The following is a 20764-nucleotide window of genomic DNA, read 5'->3' as shown; positions in this document are numbered from 1 at the left end:
GCAGGGAAAGCGGCCAGGCAGACAGAGAGAGATGGAGGAGTTCAAACCAGCTTTAGAGAGCAGGAAAAGATAGGAAAGGGGTTCGGGCTGCAGACCTTAAATGGAAGAAGATGGGCTGAGCCCCTAAGAACACAACTGCATACAGAAAAGTGGGGGGAGCCCGTTTCAGAGCGGCAGCAGAGGTTGCTGCTAATGCTCCAGCATTTTGATCAGCACTGTTTGGGAGCTGCTTTGGAAAGAGAAGAAATGTGCTCAGGGACAATCCTAAGGGAAGAGGGTGGGAGTTTCACTAATGTTGCTGCAGCAGCCCCCCCGGGGCTGATAGGTCATCATGCCAAGGGCTGTGGGCTGCAGCTTTTTCCCCAAAGCGTTTCTAGTGGGAAGAGAGGGGTTTTGGCAAACTTTTGGAACTCAGTAAGAATGAAAAATATCTTGCTGTGTTTTGTTTTCTTTCTAGATTGAATAAGGCTTTTTTTCCAGACTAAAGAAATTTGGATGCCAGATTAAATCACATCTGCAGCAGAAAGGCAAAATCACAGGGGTGGTCAATTGAGGAACAAATACTGTACATTTGCACTTAGGCTCAGCCATAATAATAAAGATGTGTGGGTGAAAGTTCTGATTTAACAGCTCTTTATTCATTGTGATTGTGAAAGGGCTGTGTTAGTATTCTCTCTTTATTTTTATATATATATATATATATATATATATATATATATATATATATAAAATGTTAGTAACTAGTGGATGCACGAACAAGGCACACATGGCCTCAGTATTGGTGCACAAGTCAAAACTCATAAGCGGGAACACTGGTGGGCAATAATTTTGATGACAGGCCACTCCAAGAATGTGATTAGTAGTCAAAGGCCACCCTCTTCCATGATATGAATGGAGGAGGTGCAGAGTCTGGGATGGAGGTTGGGTCCAGAAGGGAGCTTGAGGTGAGGGAATGTGGGGTAAAAAAGAGTGTTTTATCCAGCCCTGCTCCAGGGACATAGGGCATATATTTTTATTAAGTTAATATATTATTTGCTTTATTATTAGGTGCATCACTCTTAGGGCTTCAGAGCACATCAAAAATCTATAAGTTAAAATACACCTTAATGATATAAGCTCATCAAAACTGAAGAGTTAAAGTAACTGCGTAATAACTAGAATGCATTATAGGGATGTGAAGGACTAGTTGACTAGTTGCTTCCCCCCCACTTGCTGACTGTCAGAAAGAGGCAGCAAAGGAGGGGGACGAAAGGGGTACTTCAAAACCGCAGCGCTGCCGCTTTGAATCGCCACACGCAGCCTGGGCCTACTAAGGTGTCCCCAGGCTGTACGCAGCGTTTCAAAGCAGCAACACATGTGGAGCCCAGGATTTGCTGGGGACTCCCCCATTGATCTCAGGCTCCATGCAGCACTGCCATTTTGAAATGCCACAGGGAACCTGACGCCGGGCTCCCCATGGCATTTCAAAGCGGCAGCACCATGTGGCGCTCCCAACTGACCCCAGGCTCCATGTGGCGCTTTCGCCTTCGAAGTGAGAGGCGCCCTATTGGACTAATAGATGCAAAATGAATCTACTATTCAAGTAGTCAATATTTAACATCATTAATGCATTATGTTGAACATGGGCAACTCCTATTGGCCAGGATGGGTAAGGAATGGTGTCCCTAGACTCTGTTTGTCTGAAGGTGGAGATGGATGGCAGGAGAGAGATTGCTTGATCATTACCTGTTCGGTTCACTCCCTCTGGGGCACCTGGTATTGGCCACTGTTGGCAGACAAGATACTGGGCTGGATGGACCTTTGGTCTGACCCAGTATGGCCATTCTTATGTTCCTTCTTTACTGCTACAAGGAGGAGGGTTTTTTTGTTGTTGTTTTGGGTTTTTATTCAGGGGGGTGGGGGTTGCACAACAGAACCTGAGACATTCAACTGTGTAATAACAGAGGAGGGGGGGAAACAGGACTGAGGAAGCTGTGCACATGTGCATGCACACATGGTGAAATTTTGACTAATGAAGTCAATAGGAATTGGCACAAACTTCAGTTCGAGACAAGATTTCACCTACACCACATTGTGAATGCCAGCTACCAACATACACGAGGAGGGATTTTCAGACAGTGGAGGGTAAAAAGCAGGCTTAGAAAAAAGACTATGGAGTCTACTCCCAGCAGAGGGAAGAGGGGCTAGCCAGAATCCTAACTTACTTTTAAAGGATATTTCTTCCACAATGCTGAAGAACTTATAATCAATTATAACATCAAAATAAGTAAGTCAAATGAACCATTCCAAGATCACTTACTTGAGCTGCTGAAGCCAAGGGATAATGCGTTTCATGTCATCATTGACAGACTTCTCTATGTCATCCAATGTCAGCTGATCTAAAAAATGTAATTCTTTAAATGAGAAAAAAGTCTAACATCTGCTTTGTAAATAGTGAAATGTGAACCTCTGACTGAGAAATAACTTTTTATTTCTGTCTAATTTGATACACATACCACATTTTAATACATATACTTAAAAGTGAACAATAACTTATGAAATACTATGCCAGCACAAGGAATTAGGCATACTATACTGAAAAACTAATCGATTTTCACTTTTCTCATACAATTTGAAAGTCAAGTTACCATAACCTGTTAGCACACTGTGCTGAATACACACACAAGCAAAAGCAGAATCTCAAAACTTGTCAGGTAACCCCAGGTCGTTACACAGAACTCTAAATTAAATGTGCATTAAATCACTCCATACAATAAAAAAAAGTGCTGTTCAATTATGATGAATTAAACAAAACATGCAATTTAAATGAACCCTAGCTATTTAGTATGTATTGTAAGAGGAGCAGTATTCAGAATATCTTACATTAATTGCTATCCAGTCACATTAAGGATCTGTAGAACAAGAGTGCAACATTTACTCACATCAGCCTTATTTAGCTACACAGTTCCATGGAGTCAATGGAATCGCATTAAGTTTACTCATAAAGGAAGGAAGATTTGAGTCTCTATAAGGTATTAAGTATAACTGATTTTACCTACTTACCGAGTCCATAAAGCATTAGTTGGAACATTCCAGAATGAAGATCTACAAAAACGTGGAGACACTCTGATCGACCACATGGCTCCAAAATTGGAACAACAAGAGTTGGAAGAGCAGTCTCAATGAATGCTAAATAAAAATTAAAAATACTGCATTGCATGACGTTCTACCCCACGTCAGTAAAGAGCACCACATCACAGAGTCATTCAAGCAATAGGTTCCTAATCCTGGCAATCCATATTCACATCAGTAATCCTCACTTGTAAGTAGTCCCATGAAATTCAGCAAGATTATTTGCATATTACCACATTTCTCATGCAAGTGAAGAGTTGCAAAATAAAGAGCCCTATGTTGAAACAGCAGCTAGAAAAGCAATTTATTGTTAAGGGAGACTGGTCAAAACCCTAACACCTAGTAATACCAGGAATATCACAAGCTTCAGACCAAAAGACTTCAGTCCCTCCATCCAAAATGTTATGCGCTACAAACTTCAAATATTATCTGCTGGGAACACATTAAGTACACAAACTTTCTGAAGCAGCTATCAATTAGGGATGTTAAGAAGCTGGTATTTCACTAATCATGTGGTTCAATAAATCGTTATCTACTAAAGGAAAGCACTCAGTCCTGGCTTCTGCTGCATCTGAGACCTACCCCTTCTGTGGCTCTGCAGTTTAACTGTATTAAGAGCCAGGCTGCCTGCCCACCCAGCTATTACAATACTTAAACTGAAAAGCTGTAGCAGGGGAAGATCCCAGACCTAGCATGTGCCAGGACTGAGCTGGCCTTGCTCAGTCCCAGCTCATACCAGACAGGGACTGCTGCTGGAGCAGCCTCTTTTTGTCGCAATCCCAGATCACCATTTACAGGGACTGTTTTGTGCCCCCTCCCTCACACTACTGCCTCTGAGAAAGGCAGCAGCGTGTTGGGGGGAGGGGGGGGGAGGTGGCACTGCAGGGATGGTGCTGGGGGGGACACAAAACCACACACAACAAAAAAGTAAGATTAAATGTACAAGTCATGAACATACAGTTATCATTAACATTGTAGCTCTTAAGGATGGCTTTCAGCTCCTGAAGTTTCTGATGAGATCTTGCATGCACGCTGTCTATTAAAAGTTTTTCTATTGATAAGTGGTCAATCTGTAGAAATAAAATTACAAGAGCAAATTTAAAATAAAATCACGATACTATGAGAGAAACTTGCAATACATTTGAACAGACCTTCCTAACTTTACAAGTGAACACTTTAGATTGTCTCAGAGAGGTAGCAGTGTTAGTCTGTAACTTTAAAAACAATGAGCACTACTGTGGCACCTGAGAGACTAAAATTTATTCTTCTTCTTATTTTTTATTATAAGCACTGGTATCAGCATGTCAGAATCTGATTTAATAGGGAACTTACAAAGACTTAATTACTTAAAAATGCAGGACACTAGAGATCTGTTTTGCCCACCTTAACTAATATTTAACTAGTACATAACTTCAATGGACATTACCAAAATAAAAATCACATCCAAATAGAAATAGGGGTTATACAGGTAGTCCCCGGGTTACGTACAAGATAGGGACTATAGGTTTGTTCTTAAGTTGAATTTGTACACAAGTCGGAACTGGCTCCAGATTCAACCGCTGCTGCTGAAACTGACCAGGGGCTGACTACAGGAAGCCCGAGGCAGAGTTGCTCTGCCCCCAGCTTCCTGGAATCAGCCACTGATCAGTTTCAACAGTGGCTGAATCTGGAGCCTGGGACAGAACAGCTGGGGCGCTGCCAGGTAGGTCCCCCCAGGACCAACCCGGCAGCACCCCAGCTGCTCTACCCCAGGCGTCCACAACAGAAGCTGCGCCCCCCTCCGCCCCAGCAGACCAGGGAGACCCGGAGCAAAGCTGCGGGGGCGGCAGGGTCCCGCACCTCTGCAGCTTTGCTCCAAGTGTCCCTGGTCTGCTGGGGGGGGTCCCCAGCAGACCAGGGACACCCGGAGCAAAGCCTTGGAGACGCGGGACCCCGCCGCTTCCAAGGATTTGCTCGGGGTGTCCCTGATCTGCTGAGGACCCCTCCCAGCAGACCAGGGACACCAGGAGCAGCTTTTCTCGCCCTGGAGAACACGGTGGCGGGACCACTGTGCGTCTGCGTGGTCCCGCCGCCCGTGAGTTCCGGGGCGAGAAAAGCCCCGGTCGTAAGTGCGGATCCGACATAAGTCGGATCCGCCTAACTCGGGGACTGCCTGTAGTTCGTTATTTCAGAATACTCTGACTAGCCACACATATTTTGTGAGTTTAAGATCAAGGGCATTACTAGATTAAAGATGAGCTAAAACAGACCAGTGATATTATCTACAGTTACTGAGCAGAATTAAGTTTTACATTTCTACAAATTGAACACATATTAATATTTTAGCATAATACTTATAAATATAGGCCAAGGTTTTCAAATGTAACTACAAGTTCAACTTCTCTAGTCCGGCACACTCTGGTCCAGCAACATCCATGGTCTGGCATGATTTTAATAAGCTGGGTGTCGACATTTCATGGATATGACCAAGTTTTCTGTAGTCCCGCGGCCACCAGTCCTAGCTCTCAGTGTTCTGTGCTGTTATTTAGCTCTAATTTACCCCTCAATGTCTTCTATGAGCTCAGTAAACAGTGGAAGTATTGGTAGTGTTGCTAGACAATATTGACCTCCCATAGTCTGGCAAATGCTCTGGTTTGGCACTAGTCAGGACTACAGAGGTTCAAACCTGTAGTAGTTTTTGGTGACCAACCTGAGACACCCTGTAGGGACCTGCTTTCCGAAGGCAAGTATGCTGGGATTCCTGAAAATTAGACCTTTCAAGGTGTATCAAGCTGCATAATCACTAGTTCATTTTTAAACTCTTTGCCATAGTTTTCCCCACCACCACTCCTTTGTAATACAGTGAGGCACTCAGAAATTTTAATCATCTATGAAATCTATCATATGTTTGTGCAAGTCTGTCTGTTCAAGAACTCCTCCTAAACAGTATGAGTTAAAACCAGCTTCCTCTTATCATAACAAAGCAATGTAAGGGTTTGGTTGTGCCAGGAAAAAGGAATGTGCCTGGACTGGGATTGCTTCTTAAACAACAGAGAAAAGAGACAATTACCAGATAGGTGAAATGGGCTAGCTGGGCACCCTTTCCCCTCCCATGTGGGACTGCCCCAGCCCTGAGCCTCCCACTGCCAGGCACTCTTTAGGCAGGGCAGAAGGTGGGGCACTAAAGCTCCCTTCCTACCACCTTGTACCCATTCACACAGGGACATGGCTGGCTGTTCCCTTTCATCAGGGAGTGAGGGGAAAGTGCACAGTTTGCAGCATTCCTCGCTCTAGCTAGGGAGCACAAGGGGCAGATGGATCTTGACCTGCCCCAGCTGGGAGATGTGCACCCACATATGTGGGTGCACATCTCCCAGTTGTGCCCACTAGAGCTGCAGCAGCCATGGAGAGGCACTTCTCATTAGGAATGTGGAAGTGTGTATTTGTTTAAACAATTAATCAGTGAGCTAGGGCTTATCAGTTAACTGTCACAATTACATGCAAGGACACACCCCCTTATCTGTGCCCTCCCACCCACCTCACTGCTGCCTCTGGCAGGCAAGTGCTGGTACGTGTGAGAAGCCAGCTTTTAAGGCAGTTCCCTGCACATACCAGCTCCTATGAAGCAGCACAGGGGAGAGAGAAAGCAGGTATCTCCATATCCTGCGGAGCACCTCCCTCCCATGTGTAAACGTGTAGCCGCTGCAGTGAGAGGGCTGTGATAGTCCTCTCTTCCCAGGGCACCCTGCTCACCGAACCCCTCATCTCCAGCCCCCCCTCATAGCAATGATTTAAATGAAGTGCATACATTTTCATTTTATTTTCCAAAAAAAACAAAAAATTCGTTAAGGACCTGAGCAACACCAGGTCAATTTTCTAGCATACTTTAAGTCAGAAATTTGTGGAGGTCACAAAAGAAATGGCATCTAACCTAGCGCAATAGAATTCAATACTGAATTAGAGGCTTAACTCCTTAAATAGGTTCTGGTAGTGAGATCACATATCAACTCAATATAGTTATATATGCTTGATTTAGACAACTAAATGCCTGCTGCACTGGAGAGCTTTACCTTCATGGCCCTTTCCATTAATTTGGAATCAGAAGCTGGCAGGGGAGGTTCATGGGAAATTTGCAAGGGTTTTGAGACATCGTTCTCATCAATTTTAATCGTGACCTTGTGAAGAGATGCAGTCCCTGTTTTTCTCCCAACTACCTGTTGGCTTAAAATAAAAACGTGCAATATTAAATAATTTGACATTTTAAACTGAAAGTATAAAAGTTATTCTTGCTGAAGCACTCCAAGCCTAGTTGTGATATTACCGCCAGTGTAATCATAGCAGGTAGCAAGACACTTTTCAGTAGTCAATATTTGATTGAGAAAGCACAGCACAGAAAACATTAAGTCAGTTATGTTACATTAAGAGTAATTAGAAAAATACAGTGATAAAATGAAGTATTTAAACTAGCACATTATTAGCTTACAAGACTCACCGCTTGCAGGATATCAAATAAGATTGCAGATAAAAGCAGATGAGATAAATGAATCAGAATAGCATCAACAGTTAATTAGTTAATATATGGCTCCTAATAATTGTGGTTCAATTTTCTGATTGTCGAAGCAAAAACACGCTCCTCTGAGTTTAGGCAGCTAACAAACAGCTTTATTAATTAATAATGCACAGCATGAGCCAAACGTGGTCACAGCAGAGCCAGACCCAGTAAGGCTGCTAATACAATCAATCCTAGTATCTTTATACCCTTAGCCAAACAGTCTGACGTCAGGGCATCCAATTACAGAAATCCTCAATTAAATTTGGAAAAACCAAACCTTATCAACAAGATGGCGGACAGGTGCGAGGGAGTACATCTCCTGTCCCAACTGATGCACCCACCATCTCCACCTAGGTTAACGTGATTTGCAGATGCTCAGATTCCTCAAATTCAGCACACATATTTAGGTGATTATATACAACAGTTGACACGACGTAGATTTCAAAATTCAGGTTTGAAAAATTCAGGCCTTAGTTTATTGATTACAAATGCACCAACATTTAAGAGTCTTCTTGCATGTCTGTCAGCATAAATAAGTCCTATGAAATAATTTAACTTACTTCCAAACAGAAAGCGAGAGACACTTCCCTGCATGATATCGCTCCACTTGCACAAGGTCACCCCACCGTTCCCGTATCAGCATTAGTGTTTGTGAATGCAAAACCTCTAACTGAAGTGATAAGCAGAAGGAGTCTAAGGAATGGAGTTAAGAAAATACAAACACACAGTAACAGAACATCACAAATCTTTTCTGTGGTCCTTTACACACACCACAGCTTCCCCAAATCTTGACCAGTATACAAAATAAACCACCAACTATTTGTCAAAGCTTTCTTTAAGTTCTTGCACAGCATCCTGTTTTAAACTTTTAGAGCACTCTCTGCTAGCTGCTTAGGTATTTGAAATCAGACTGCTTTTTGGTGAAGGGCAAATATTACAAGAAATGCAGTTCATAATTAAGTTGGTAGAAAAAACTTACATTCTGTTGTTACACTACATGCTTATCTTAAGAAATTTTTATTTTTGCATAGAATCACTTGTTTCATTGGTATGTATTTCACATTACCCAAATATTAATCTACCCCTTGTATGAATGAAGTCAATTCAGTGACTAATGCATAAATTATTTTCCACTTTACTGCCCACAGGTGCAACAAAAGTTTAACTGACTAACAGAATGGCAATGTTTTTAATGTGCAGTAGCCAACAATCCTTAAGTCAGCATTTTGTTCTATTAGAGGGCTGCACCCGCTGCTCGCCAACCCCCCAGTATCTGGCGACTTTTGCAGGAGCAAGGGAGGGTGTAGAAGCAAGTTTAAAGTAGGATGTGTGGCTAAGGGGAAGGGTGCAAGAGCAGGCTGGGGCAGGGTGGCTGGCTAGGAGGGAGGGGGCGCAGGGTTTTGGCAAGGGGTGAATGAGGGAGCTCGGAGTGTGGGGTCTCGGCAGGGGGGTGAGTGAGCAGGGTGGGAGTGCAGGGATCTCAGCAGAGCAGTGTGCGGGAGGCTGGCGGTGCAGGATCTCAGCTTTGGGAAATATGAGTAAGCGGGCTGGAGGGGCGGGGTCTTGGCAGGGTGGTGAGTGAGGGCATGAGGGTGCAGGATCTTGGCAGAGAGGGCATGTGAGGGGTCTTAACTTGGGCTGACCAATGGCAATGGAAGCATGGCGCTGTGTGAGGAGGGGCCATAACTGGTAGGGCTGTGGGGGAAGCAGCTGGGGCTAGCAGGTGGGGCCAGGAGCTGGTAGTGCCATAAGATGTCCCGTCCCCCCCTTTGGGAAAGAGATGTAAGGGCCAGAGGAGCTGCCTGGAGTGGCTAGTGAGGTGCCCTGTCTGGAGGTAAACATGGGAGGGGGGCTACACCGATGACACGACGACATCATTCTGTCATCCATCAAGAGCTTTTTTTTATATATACGAGAGAGAGAGAAAGAGAGAGAGAGAGAGAGAGATCATGAAACTACTCAAATGTTGTAAGGGTAAACAGTTTAGCACACAAAGCTACCAGACTCTTACATTCAGGTGACCTGATCCAGTCAATGATGCAATCCTAGTAAACACTGCTTCTAGCACTGAATCTTTCCTGCTGAACCCGAGACCATTTTAATAACACTAATGTGCATTTTCCTTGAGCTTAAAAGCACTTATATTCTCTTTTGAATGCTAGCCACTAGATAGTGAAGCTATTCCATCATTCCATTTAAAAACAAATCTTTGGAAGGATACGTAGGCAGTTATACATGTCCTGAAGTGGTTTCTCATCAGCAAAGAGTCGAGACTGGACCAACTGATGAATGAAGCTTATCTGCATACTATGAACCAAAGCTCGGCCATCTTGCAGAAATTAAAAATAGTCCATATTAGAGATCTAGACATCAAATCATTTTAAGAAAACACTACCACACTGAATAGATTCCAGAAGGTTAAAAGGGTATTTAGAAACCTGGATTCTGCTGAAAATTAACAGTTCTTTCAATGTATCTGAGGGAAAATGCTATTTAGACTGCATTGCTAAAGGTACAAAATACACAGAGCAAGGTGGTAAAAAGATTGTTGATGTTACCTCCGGTCTCTTTGTCCTCAACCAAAATTTCTAGTTTGAGGAGGCGCCATGGAACATCAGGGTCATCTCCCATCACTGTCAAGGTAGCTTCAAACTCTCCCTCAACTCGAAATTTCACACGGCCATTAGCTAGGAAAAAACAAACTTAGGGGGGTTTCATGCTCATCATGTTAAACAGGCACCTCAGAGTGCAAGAAGGCTTCCAATACAAAACAAAATGAATCTTCTATGATCCCTAATCCGTTACATTCATTTCTACAAAAATTTAGCCAACTATTAAGGTTTATGAAAAACAAAATAGCAGCATTGTGAACAGATCTAATATAAATTTCCTTAAACAGTATTACTTTAGTCAGGACTAGTAACATACCTGACAGTTCAGTATCGATTATTTCCTAAGCAGTCTGCAGACAATGAATCACATGAAAAAATATTTAACTGGTAGTTTAGCATTTCTAGAAATGACAAGCTAATGAACTACCTTCACCGATCACTAAGAGTCCATCTGCACTTACACAGATTGTACAACACAGTCTTCTATTGTAGATGCTACCGCCACACTGACAGAAGTTGTTTTTCCTATCTGTGAAGAAATACCACTTCCTGGAATAACATAGCTGTTGTCTGCACTGGGAGTTTGATCAGCACAACTACATCGGCCAGCGGTGTGTTTTTTTTCCCACACCTTGACTGACCTAACTAAGCATGTCTAAACTACGGAAAGAGGGATGTAAATTAGACAGATTGAAATTGCAAATGAAGCCAGGATTTGACGTTCCCACGCTTCATTTGCATAATGGCAGCCGTGCGTTTTCAAAAAAGGGAATTTTGAAAGTGAAACCGTTGTCTAGACAAAGTTCTTTCAGGAAAAAAACCCTTTTTCTAAAGATCCTGTACTCCTCAAAAAATGAGTACAGGATCTTTCTAAAAAAGGGGGGGGTTCTCAAAAGAACTGCGTCTAGACAGCGGTTTCACTTTCAAAATGCCCTTTTTTGAAAGAACGCGCGGCTGCCATTATGCAAATGAAGCGCGGGAAATTCAAATCACGGCTTCATTTGCAATTTTAATCTGTCTAATTTACATCCCTCTTTCTAAAGAGGGATGTGGTTTAGACATAGCCTAAGTATGTGCCTCTAATGGACTATGTGCCTCTAATGGGGTGGCCAACCCATTTAACAAAGAGAGCCAAAACAGCAGTGGAAAAGATACCCCCCAGAACAGAATTGCTGAGCAAAAACAAAAAACATTTTTTTTTTTAAAGGAGGCTGGCCCTTTAAAACAGCCACCATCTTGGACGCCATTTTTAAAACCCCGCAGCTCTGACTCGGTAAGCACAGGGAAGCCAGGGGGGAGCTGGCGGGAGGATGGGGGCACTTGGGGGAGCACAGGAGTGGCTTTGAGAGCCGCACTTTTGGGGGGCAAGAGCTGCATGCAGCTTGCAAGCCATGGGTTGGCCACGGCTGCAATGGACAGTTTAAGCATTTACAAACCTTAGAACAAAATATCCACATTTAACCTCAGTACAAGTAATGCACCTTGATGAAGCCTACCTGTACCAAGTTTGATTGTTCATAGTTTCATGCTCAGGTGAGAAAGAGTCCAATATACACAAGCAAGGCTAGTTAGGCTACCTACTTACATATTTATCCCAAGAACAACAGTTTTAGAGGGGTAGCCGAGTTAGTCTACAACTGGAAAAACTTAAAAAACGAATGGTCTAACAGCACATTAAAGACTAACAGTATTATCTCCACTTTAGATAGAGGATCATAGTGCAGAAGGACTGACTTGCCCAAGGTCCAAAGGAAGTCCATGGTGGAACAGGAAATTGAACCCAAGTCTTAGGTTAGCACCATGGCTAATGCCACTGGATTAGCATTCATTCTACTGCAATCACATGACTAAGTGATTATGTAATTTACAATTATATTACAAACACCCCAATGGGTAAAATTTTAAAAAGTACATACTTAAGCACTTTTGAAATTTTTACCCAATACCACACATTTAGATATTAGGGCAACTAGCAAATCCATAAAATTCAAGATTAAAAACCAAAGTCAATAGTCTTGACTAGGGGAAAAAAGGATCCAATATTGAAGTATCAAGGACTTTTTATTTACCACTACATGCACTAATGGACAATTGTATATGCATATATCCAGTTGCTAAAATCGGGTCAATAGTTAACACCAATGGGAAGAGCCACAGGAAATGGCGATGAAGAGAAAGGAGACACCATCTTGTCTACTGAACATCAGTAGGGGAAGACATGGAATAGGAGCAATCCCCTAATCAGGAGAAACTGTGTGCAGAAATATAAGAAACAATGGCTAATGAAAACAAATGCTACAGTCATGGAACAGAAGATCAACCTTTCTTTCTTTTGTCAGAGTAGGATTTATTGGAGCTTTTTATGGTGGGTTTAAGTAAGATTATAAAACTCCCAGTTCTTTCAGGCTGTGCTAATTATATACACTAATATCACACAGTGGCAGAGTTTCAATCTTTTTAGATGCTTAAAATTTTTTTCCCAGCCATTTTTTGTTAAAAGTCTAAAATCACTAATTTAAATGGTCAGAAACCAACTAGTCTTTAAAAGTAACTTCAGGTGCTTACCAACTGTAAGATTTGCCAATTGTGGAGGAAGATCTGTAGTCACTAGTCGATGTCGAAGAATCTGGTTTAACTGATGAAGTGTGGTTTGCTTTTCGGTTTTTGTTATTGGGTCAGGAGGAATTATTTTATCCTGTTAAGGTAAGTATTAACACATTTTATTTATATATATATTTTTTATTTATATATATATTTATTTACATTTATGCATGAAAGTAGAATAGGATGCTGTGTTTGTATTTAAGCAGGCATTTTTAAAATATACATTCTACATCCTCTTGAATTTTCCTTCCAGTGAACTGACTTTGCTCTGTCTTATATTTAGGAAGGAATCACTAACCTCAGCCCACTTTAGATTATTCCGGACTTTATGAATCAAGTTGCCTTATTTTTTAAAAATTACGATTGATATCAAGATTTTTATATTTAAAGGAAAAAATTATAGAATTCTGCAACCTTACGTAATTTCAGAAAAGCTTGTTTAACCAGAGTGGAAGCTAAACAAGGAAATTACTAAGCGATAGCTGAAGGTATTTTCATGGCTCTCTAGATACAAAAAGGCAGTTTAATCCTGGAGAGATAGTATAATAGCATGTATAATAGTATAGATAGCATGTATTAAGCAGAACATAGCTACAACCAAGAGACGGTGTAAGTAGCAGATTTCAATCTCATTTTATTTTAGTTATATTTTTTCTGGGTTTTTTATTTAGTTTGTGCAAATAATCAGATGACTGATAAGCAAGGAAAAAGGTTTATTACTAAGCTGGTGCTATGGCAAAAATAGTTTAGCAAGATAGAACACTTAGTATCAAAAAGTTACCTTGTTTATATTTAGAGTATTTCTTATCAAGTTAGAATTTTGCAAATTATGACTGGTTTTGTATTAGCATGCAATTTAAAGAGAAATATGTACTTTATCTGCAGTAATCACAAGAGGAAAGATGTTTCATACTGTTAGTTTCACTAATTTGTGTTTGTTACCTGAAGGTATTTTAGGAGGGATCTTTTTCAGCTATACTGTAAAGACATTTACCCTTATACATGTTGGCAGACGTGGATATGACCCAGTTGTCAACACATCAATAGCATATGGGATAGCAAAACTGGGCAGGCGAGCATGAACCAAAGCATCTCTAGCTAGTGATGCTAAACGATCGGCAGTGTCCACAAATAGGATAGCTTGTTGATCTAGAAAACTTGATATCATCTGTAAGAGACCAAAAAGAAATACTGACTCCTGAAGCCAATCCCATGCCCAAAGTATCTCTAAACAGTATTTTCCCCTTTTCTCTCCCTCAATCGCCCACCTTTCAAGAAAGTCTATACTAGGGTGAGGTGGAAGGAATAGTTTGGTAGTTTCTTCTGTGCTCAAGGATATTTATACATTTTATTTCTCCCATCACCAAATCCTTTACAGATAAGCATACAAGGTTCCCACTCTTTATTCCAGGTTAAGTGTCTCATTTTACTTTGTCTACTAGGAGGTTCAAGTGTGAATTTAAGAAATTCCTGAGGAAAGAAAACAAGTTCTGAGAGTTTAGTAGGAACAACCCCAAATCCCTGCTTTTGTACACTCTAAAGCTTCCGAGAACAGAGCTTCCATAGCTGGGTTGCAGCTCTCTATACTTCTCTTCACAGATCATGTGAAAAATATGAATAGAACTTTGGGGGGTTTTATTCATTTCTTTTTAAGACATATTTATGAAATTACATCTGTGGGATATTCATGAGGATAAGAGTATTTTGGATGGAGAGTTGCTGTACTTGTGCTGGTCCTAATCCCAAAATATTTTAGCAACAAGGTGGGTGATGTAATCTGTAATATTTTTTATTGGACTAACTTCCATTTGTGAGCAATACAAGCTTTTGAGCTTACACAGAGCTTTTCTTCAGGTCTGGAAAAATGTATTCGTTGAGTCAACAAACAGTATCTCCTCCACATTATGTGTCTAGTATTTTGGATGGAATGCTAAAAGAATCATTTCATTTCAGCTTATACTTCACGTCACAGATTTCTACTCCTATATACTATGCCTATGGCATGTTTGTGGAAGGTCATTTGTGGACTGTTACTAAATTACTACCATACTTTATATATATTCTATCAATAAATAAACTGACTTTTATTTATTTAACCAGGAGAAGGAATTGACTCTCTCACATTGCCTATCTAATTCAAGAAATATAACAGTAAAAACTAATGCGGAGATGAATGCTCTTCCTCTCCACCCTATCTCCTAACCTCCAAATGTTTTCACAACTGTTTTAATAATGTCTAGTTTCATCTATATTATTGTATGGAATCTGGATTTTTTAATGTAAGCTTTTAAGATTTTATTCAGAGGGTACTAAAAAGCCCACCCACCAGTTTTAGGTCATTTTTTATAAAGTTGCTAACTTACCGCACATTTTTCCACTTTCCCAGCATTGTTAGCCCATTTTACTAAGGCTAATAATCGAACGAACAGTTGACGTGTGCGGCTTGCAAACTGCACTATTTCTATTTTTCTGTAAAAAAAAAAGAAAAGAAAAAAGAGTCAAGTCAACACTGACACAGTTTAGATGCAGTTTAGACACAGTTTAGACTCTCAGTCACAGTTTAGATGCAGTACAGTTTGCCACTCAAGACCATGACATAGAAAATGTCTTGCAACTAATCAAGCTTATACTTTGCATAATATAACATCAATTTCAATTGTACAATTTCCCCACCCCCCAAAAAATGGTTTAATCTTTTCAAAAAACAGGCATGAGACTACTAAGGAGTCAAAATTCAGGATGTCTTCCAGACATGTTTTTTTTTTCCTCTTTGCTTACAGAAATATTGAATGCCCAGTCTTCCTCCTACCCTCATTTTTAAGCGTTGCTTTAAAAATTTACTGTACTGGTTGAATGCCACAGCCTATAGCCACAGCCCTATGTGTGCTCTTCACCGCAGCAAATGCCTGTCTATGAAAGATAAGAAAGCAAGAGAGTCATGCTTTGATCTCAATTCGCACTTCCATTCCAGTCTTTAAAACGCCATCTAAGCCATGAGAAGTTTCTGATCTCAGAGAATATGGTCAGAATTTATTGACCTCCACGGAGTTACCTTGAATTTACAGTTTTTTGTTGTAAATGTTGCTGAAAATACAAGATTTTAGATAAGGGCATTGCTGCTATAAGTCACCCCGGTATATACAGGCAGTCCCCGAGTTACGCGCATCCGACTTATGTCGGATCCGCAGATACGAACAGGGATTTTCTCACCCCGGACAACGGGAGCGGCGGACGCCCGGTCCCGCCGCCCCCGTCGTCCGGGGCGAGAAAAGCTGCTCTGCCTCTCCCTGGTCTGCTCGGGGTAGGGGGAGGGGGAGAGGAGCCAGATCAGCGCCGCGTCCCACCTGGGTCCTCCTCACTTTGCTCAGCATCTCCCTGGTCTGCAGACCAGGGAGACGCTGAGCAAAGCGGAGGAGGATCCGGGCGGGATCGAGTCGCTTCCAGATCAGCGCCGCGATCCCGCCCAGGTCCTCCGCGGCTTTGCTCAGCTTCTCCCTGGTCTGCTTGGGGGGGGGATGCAGCTAGTGCACCCCCCCCCCCGCAGCAGACTAGGGAGACGTGGAGCAAAGCCCCGGGCCTGTGGTAGAGCAGGTGGGGCGCTGCCGGTTGGTCCCGCAGCACCGCTCCTTGGCGCTACTGGACCAACCCGGCAGCACCCCAGCTGCTCTGCCCCAGACATCCCCAAGTCAGCCGCTGCTGAAACTGACCAGCGTCTGACTACAGGAAGCCCCTGCCCCGGGCTTCCTGGAATCAGCTGCTGATCAGTTTCAGCAGCAGCTGACTTGGGGATGCCTGGGGTTCTTAAGTTGAATCTGTATGTAAGTTGGAACTGGCGTCCAGATTCAGCCGCTGTTGAAACTGGAGTGCTATGGCCCCACTCCAGAGGAGCCCACTGCCACTGCCTGGCACCGCGAGGTGCCAGGAGTGAGCTGGTCCACGAGGGGAGCCAGTTTAAGAAACAGCTCTCCTCACGGACCAGTGGCCTGTTGCCCCATGCTGCTGCATCCCATTTGGCGGGGAGGGAGGGTTAGCTCCTGGACCCGACGTGAGCCAGAACTAAGCCAGGCTGCTTGCCTGCCTCCTAATACCTTTAAATGCAGAGCTGCAGTTGGGGTAGGTCCCGGACCCAGTGAGAGACAGAAGTGAGCCAGCCTACTATAAAATTTACTGGCAAGGGGTGTGTGTGGGGGGGGGTGGGGGGTGTATAAAACGCTTGTAGCCTATAGCATTAGTCTATAAGCTTTTGCTTATCAATTAATTGGTTAATTTACTACACTATTACATCCCTAGTTCTAACCTGCAATAGTGGTCTTATTAATGTCCTATACAGAGATACTACCACCCTCCTGCTACTATTATTGGTAATAGTAGTAAATAGCCTGCAGCTTATCAAAGATTCCATTAGCTAGAGTAGTACTTCTCAAACTAAGGCTCAAGAACCCCAAAGTGTGTCTCAACCCTTTTTTGGTGGGATTGCCAGGACTGGAATTAGACTTGCTGGGATTCAGACCCAAAGCTCAAGCACCACCACCCAAAGCCAGTGGGTGGGACTCAGGTTATATGGCCCCACTGGGTTTCAGCTCTGCCCAGCACAGCAGAGCTCAAGGAGGCTCAGGCTTCAGTTCCTCATGTAGTAATTTTTGTTGTAAGAAGAGGGTCACAGTGCAATGAATTTTGAGAAGCTCTGCGCTAGAGAACTGAACAATGAGCTCAAATTCAACAGGTTTTTTATCACTATCCTTAAAAGCCACTAAATTGCAGGGTGTGATCCCCTATCATGTAAATGTGACCTAAGCTCTCTTTTCCCAGATTTATGAGCTTGGATTTGGCTTTATTAAGAGAGCTGTTTAATGATGATGGAGCTTTAAAAAGCCAGTGTAATACCTGTATAAAACAAGTAAGTATAAAAGAAGAACATATAAATACAACAAAGTTTTTGTTTGGCACATAAGAGAGATCACTGCTCCTCTGTATGAAGGGATATTTAGCAAGTATTAAAAAATTGTCTAGAATGTAGATTAAGAGTAAAGGAGGAACGAAAGAACTGTCTTGCCATTAGGAAGCAGAGTCAATCAGTGTTTCAGAGCTATTACTGCAATTTAATATTTATTTTTAATTACCAAAGCTTTAATTTAAGAACAACTTCAAAAGTTTGCTTTTTAATTTGATGGGTAGATCCTTTCAATCTTCCTTTGTAGACAGGGCCCTTATTGCAAATTGACATGACAACTGCTGTTGCTGAGATACAACGCCTTATTCACGGACTAAAAATACTGAAATTATTTTGGAAAATAAAGTTTATATAGCTATTCAAAATATCTGAACAGGAGTTTTCTTTTAATACTTCCCAGCACAAGCACTGTGCTGATATAAAGCAGGAATGAGAATTCAACTCCTATTGGTATACATTGGAAGCCAGGGCGCTTCAGAGTTGATGTAATGCAAGTTGCATTTAAAAATATCTATAATATAACCATCATTAATCCACTTAAATAAAAAATGTACACTATATGTCACTAGACAGGAAGGAAGGAAGCAGGAATTACCAATAGTGAGAATGAACAAATTACTTGCTATCAAAAGCCAAACCCAGGGTTTTCCCCATGTTACAAACGAATTGTCAGTAATATTGCAGCATATTAACAAGGTAGTTTCCTATCCAACTGCTATCTTGGATTATAACATATAATACTGAAAGTCATTTACTCTTAATCTATATGGAATAGTTAGAATTTAATTTTAGTGGTGTCTCTCTTATATAATAAAATTGCATATCTTTCAGAAAATCCTAAAATATCAGCATCCATAATTTCCTATAAGTTTTGCTTATCAAGGGATCCTCAAGAAGAATACTCGAGCAAGGAACTTGAGTTGCTTCCCCACCCTTTGCTGCCTCTATCAGAGAGTCAGCAAGGGGGGAGCAGGATTAAAAGCTGATTCCCCAAACACTGTCTCCATGGGAGGACAGGGGCGCACAGCAGGGCTCTTGCTATATTTTAAAGGCAAAAACACCTCGAGAAGCACGGGGTCAGCAGGGGATTCAAGCAGTCCCCCGCTATCCCCGTGCTCCCTGCTTCTGAAATATACAAGAGCCCCATGGCCCCATGTTCCCCACAGCGCTTCTGCCTTTGAAATATAGCCAGAGCTGGTGGAGCTCTTGCTACATTTCAAAGGCAGAGGCACCCCTATCGACTAATCAAATAGTTGATGCAAATTCCATCGACTATTTGATTAGTTGATTAATCTAAATTTAATGTTCCTACCAGGTATCAATCACTCATCACTGATGGGTATATACTGCCTGTAATCAAGGCAGCATCTTGCAAGTAACCACTATTCCTTTAAGAGGTGCTTCCAGAGTCTGATGCTATTAAATTTCTCTGCATCATTACTGCTGCTATGGTAGCTTTCATATGCAGGAGCAACAGAGTAAGTTGATTAATTAAGCAATATCCCTTACAGCAACATTAAAGAGCTAGAGAAGCACTTCACTAAATGGCGTTAGACAACAACAAAATAATCCTAATATCACATGGCAGCTTACCACATATTGATCCCAATAGCACAATTCTATTTCAGACACCTCAGATTGCTTGTGCCTCTCTAACCAATCAGCATTCTCTTTCCTTTGTCCAACCTTCCTGCCCCATAGTGAAAGAGATCCAAGCTGATTCAGGCTATTGACCAATTTAACCTTGTGATCCTCACAAAGCAAATTCCAATTAAACCGACAAATGCCACAACAGCCCACAAATGCCACTCCACTTCCCCTGCCAGGAACAGCCATTGAGGCGCAAAGCCACTGCCTGTAGCAAATAGAGTAATAATTGTAAGAAACATGGAACATTAAAAATTAAAAAGGGGGCGGGAAATACCGAGCATAAAGCATGTCAGCAAGAAAAGAGGAGAAAAGAAGTCTTAAGACAACCCAAATTTTAATTCTCCAAAACTAGGATCTGGTAGCAAAAAAGATGAAATCCCATTTAAAATAATTTCATACAATTGAAATCTGTGCCACATAAGGCGAAGTACACACTTGTCTTGATACATAGCATTTCTAATTGTCATTAGAATTTTTGGGTTTGTGTGACCTGTGTATTAGGGGAGTGAACAGTTAACAAGTTACCCAGTAAGCATCAGCCTTAATGTGTTATGCTTACCGCGTACTAGTTAATCAATGTCCAGGGACTGCCAGCTACCGCCCCAGGAATCTCCTGCTGCTGCCAGCAACCAACCCAGCACAGGGATCCCACTTACTTGGTTAACCTGATAAGTATGGGGTTAACCTAATGTTTAACCAGTTAACTGATTAATTGGGACTTTATGTCCCTACTGTGTTTAATTTGAAAATATACTAGACCAATAAGAGTTAACATAGGCAGCAAAGAAGCCAACATTACATTTTTCTGCCAAGTTCCATAGAAGCTACTCAAACCTCTAAAATAAGCACATTAAGTACTTTGATTTCAGCAAAAAGAGGGATAATTCATGTTCTCTTAAACCTGAAGAGAAACCAGGTTCTCTTTTTTTCTATCCATCTATTTTTGCCTATTTCTGAAGTATACAAAACAAGTTCTCCAGTCATAAAACAAAGTTTCCTTAATTGGTGTTTGAGGAGGAAAAGATGTCTCTCTAATAAGGGGAAGTAAACAAGAGGTCTTATTCTATTTACATTTTACAGCTACTAGTCCTATATTGGTAGGACTTCCTTCTCAATACATCTGTATTGGTTCCAGTTCTTCCACACACAATTAAAAAAATCAGGTAACCACATTATACCTAAAAATCCCATCCTCCAAGTTTTCATGTCCTATTACTCCTATCCAAAAGGAAAATGCTCTCAGCTGAACGGCACTTCTTGCTGGGTAAAGAACTGTTCAGAAGCTTATTAGAAATAGAATCCAAC

The 20764-nt window shown here is 41.8% G+C and overlaps 1 protein-coding gene across 2 annotated transcripts in view; it reads right to left on the bottom strand.

Annotated features, from left to right (window-relative positions):
• MED14 (mediator complex subunit 14) overlaps positions 1 to 20764 on the bottom strand; it is a 58044-nt gene that overhangs the window by 32268 nt on the left and 5012 nt on the right. For both annotated transcript variants that reach the window (XM_075913119.2, XM_075913110.2), the window contains exons 3-12: positions 15222 to 15327; positions 13853 to 14026; positions 12820 to 12949; positions 10201 to 10329; positions 9864 to 9971; positions 8203 to 8335; positions 7161 to 7311; positions 4070 to 4181; positions 3043 to 3168; positions 2300 to 2378 (exon numbers count right to left, since the gene is read on the bottom strand). In XM_075913119.2, coding sequence (XP_075769234.2) covers positions 2300 to 2378; positions 3043 to 3168; positions 4070 to 4181; positions 7161 to 7311; positions 8203 to 8335; positions 9864 to 9971; positions 10201 to 10329; positions 12820 to 12949; positions 13853 to 14026; positions 15222 to 15327 — 1248 coding nt within the window. The remainder of the gene's footprint in view (positions 1 to 2299; positions 2379 to 3042; positions 3169 to 4069; positions 4182 to 7160; positions 7312 to 8202; positions 8336 to 9863; positions 9972 to 10200; positions 10330 to 12819; positions 12950 to 13852; positions 14027 to 15221; positions 15328 to 20764) is intronic.

The sequence above is a fragment of the Pelodiscus sinensis genome, chromosome 1, assembly GCF_052426305.1.
Source record: "Pelodiscus sinensis isolate ZL-2025 chromosome 1, ASM5242630v1, whole genome shotgun sequence".
NCBI lineage: Eukaryota > Metazoa > Chordata > Testudines > Trionychidae > Pelodiscus > Pelodiscus sinensis.
The sequence above is the reverse complement of the archived record's forward strand: the minus strand, read 5'-3'. Positions and strand labels throughout refer to the sequence as shown.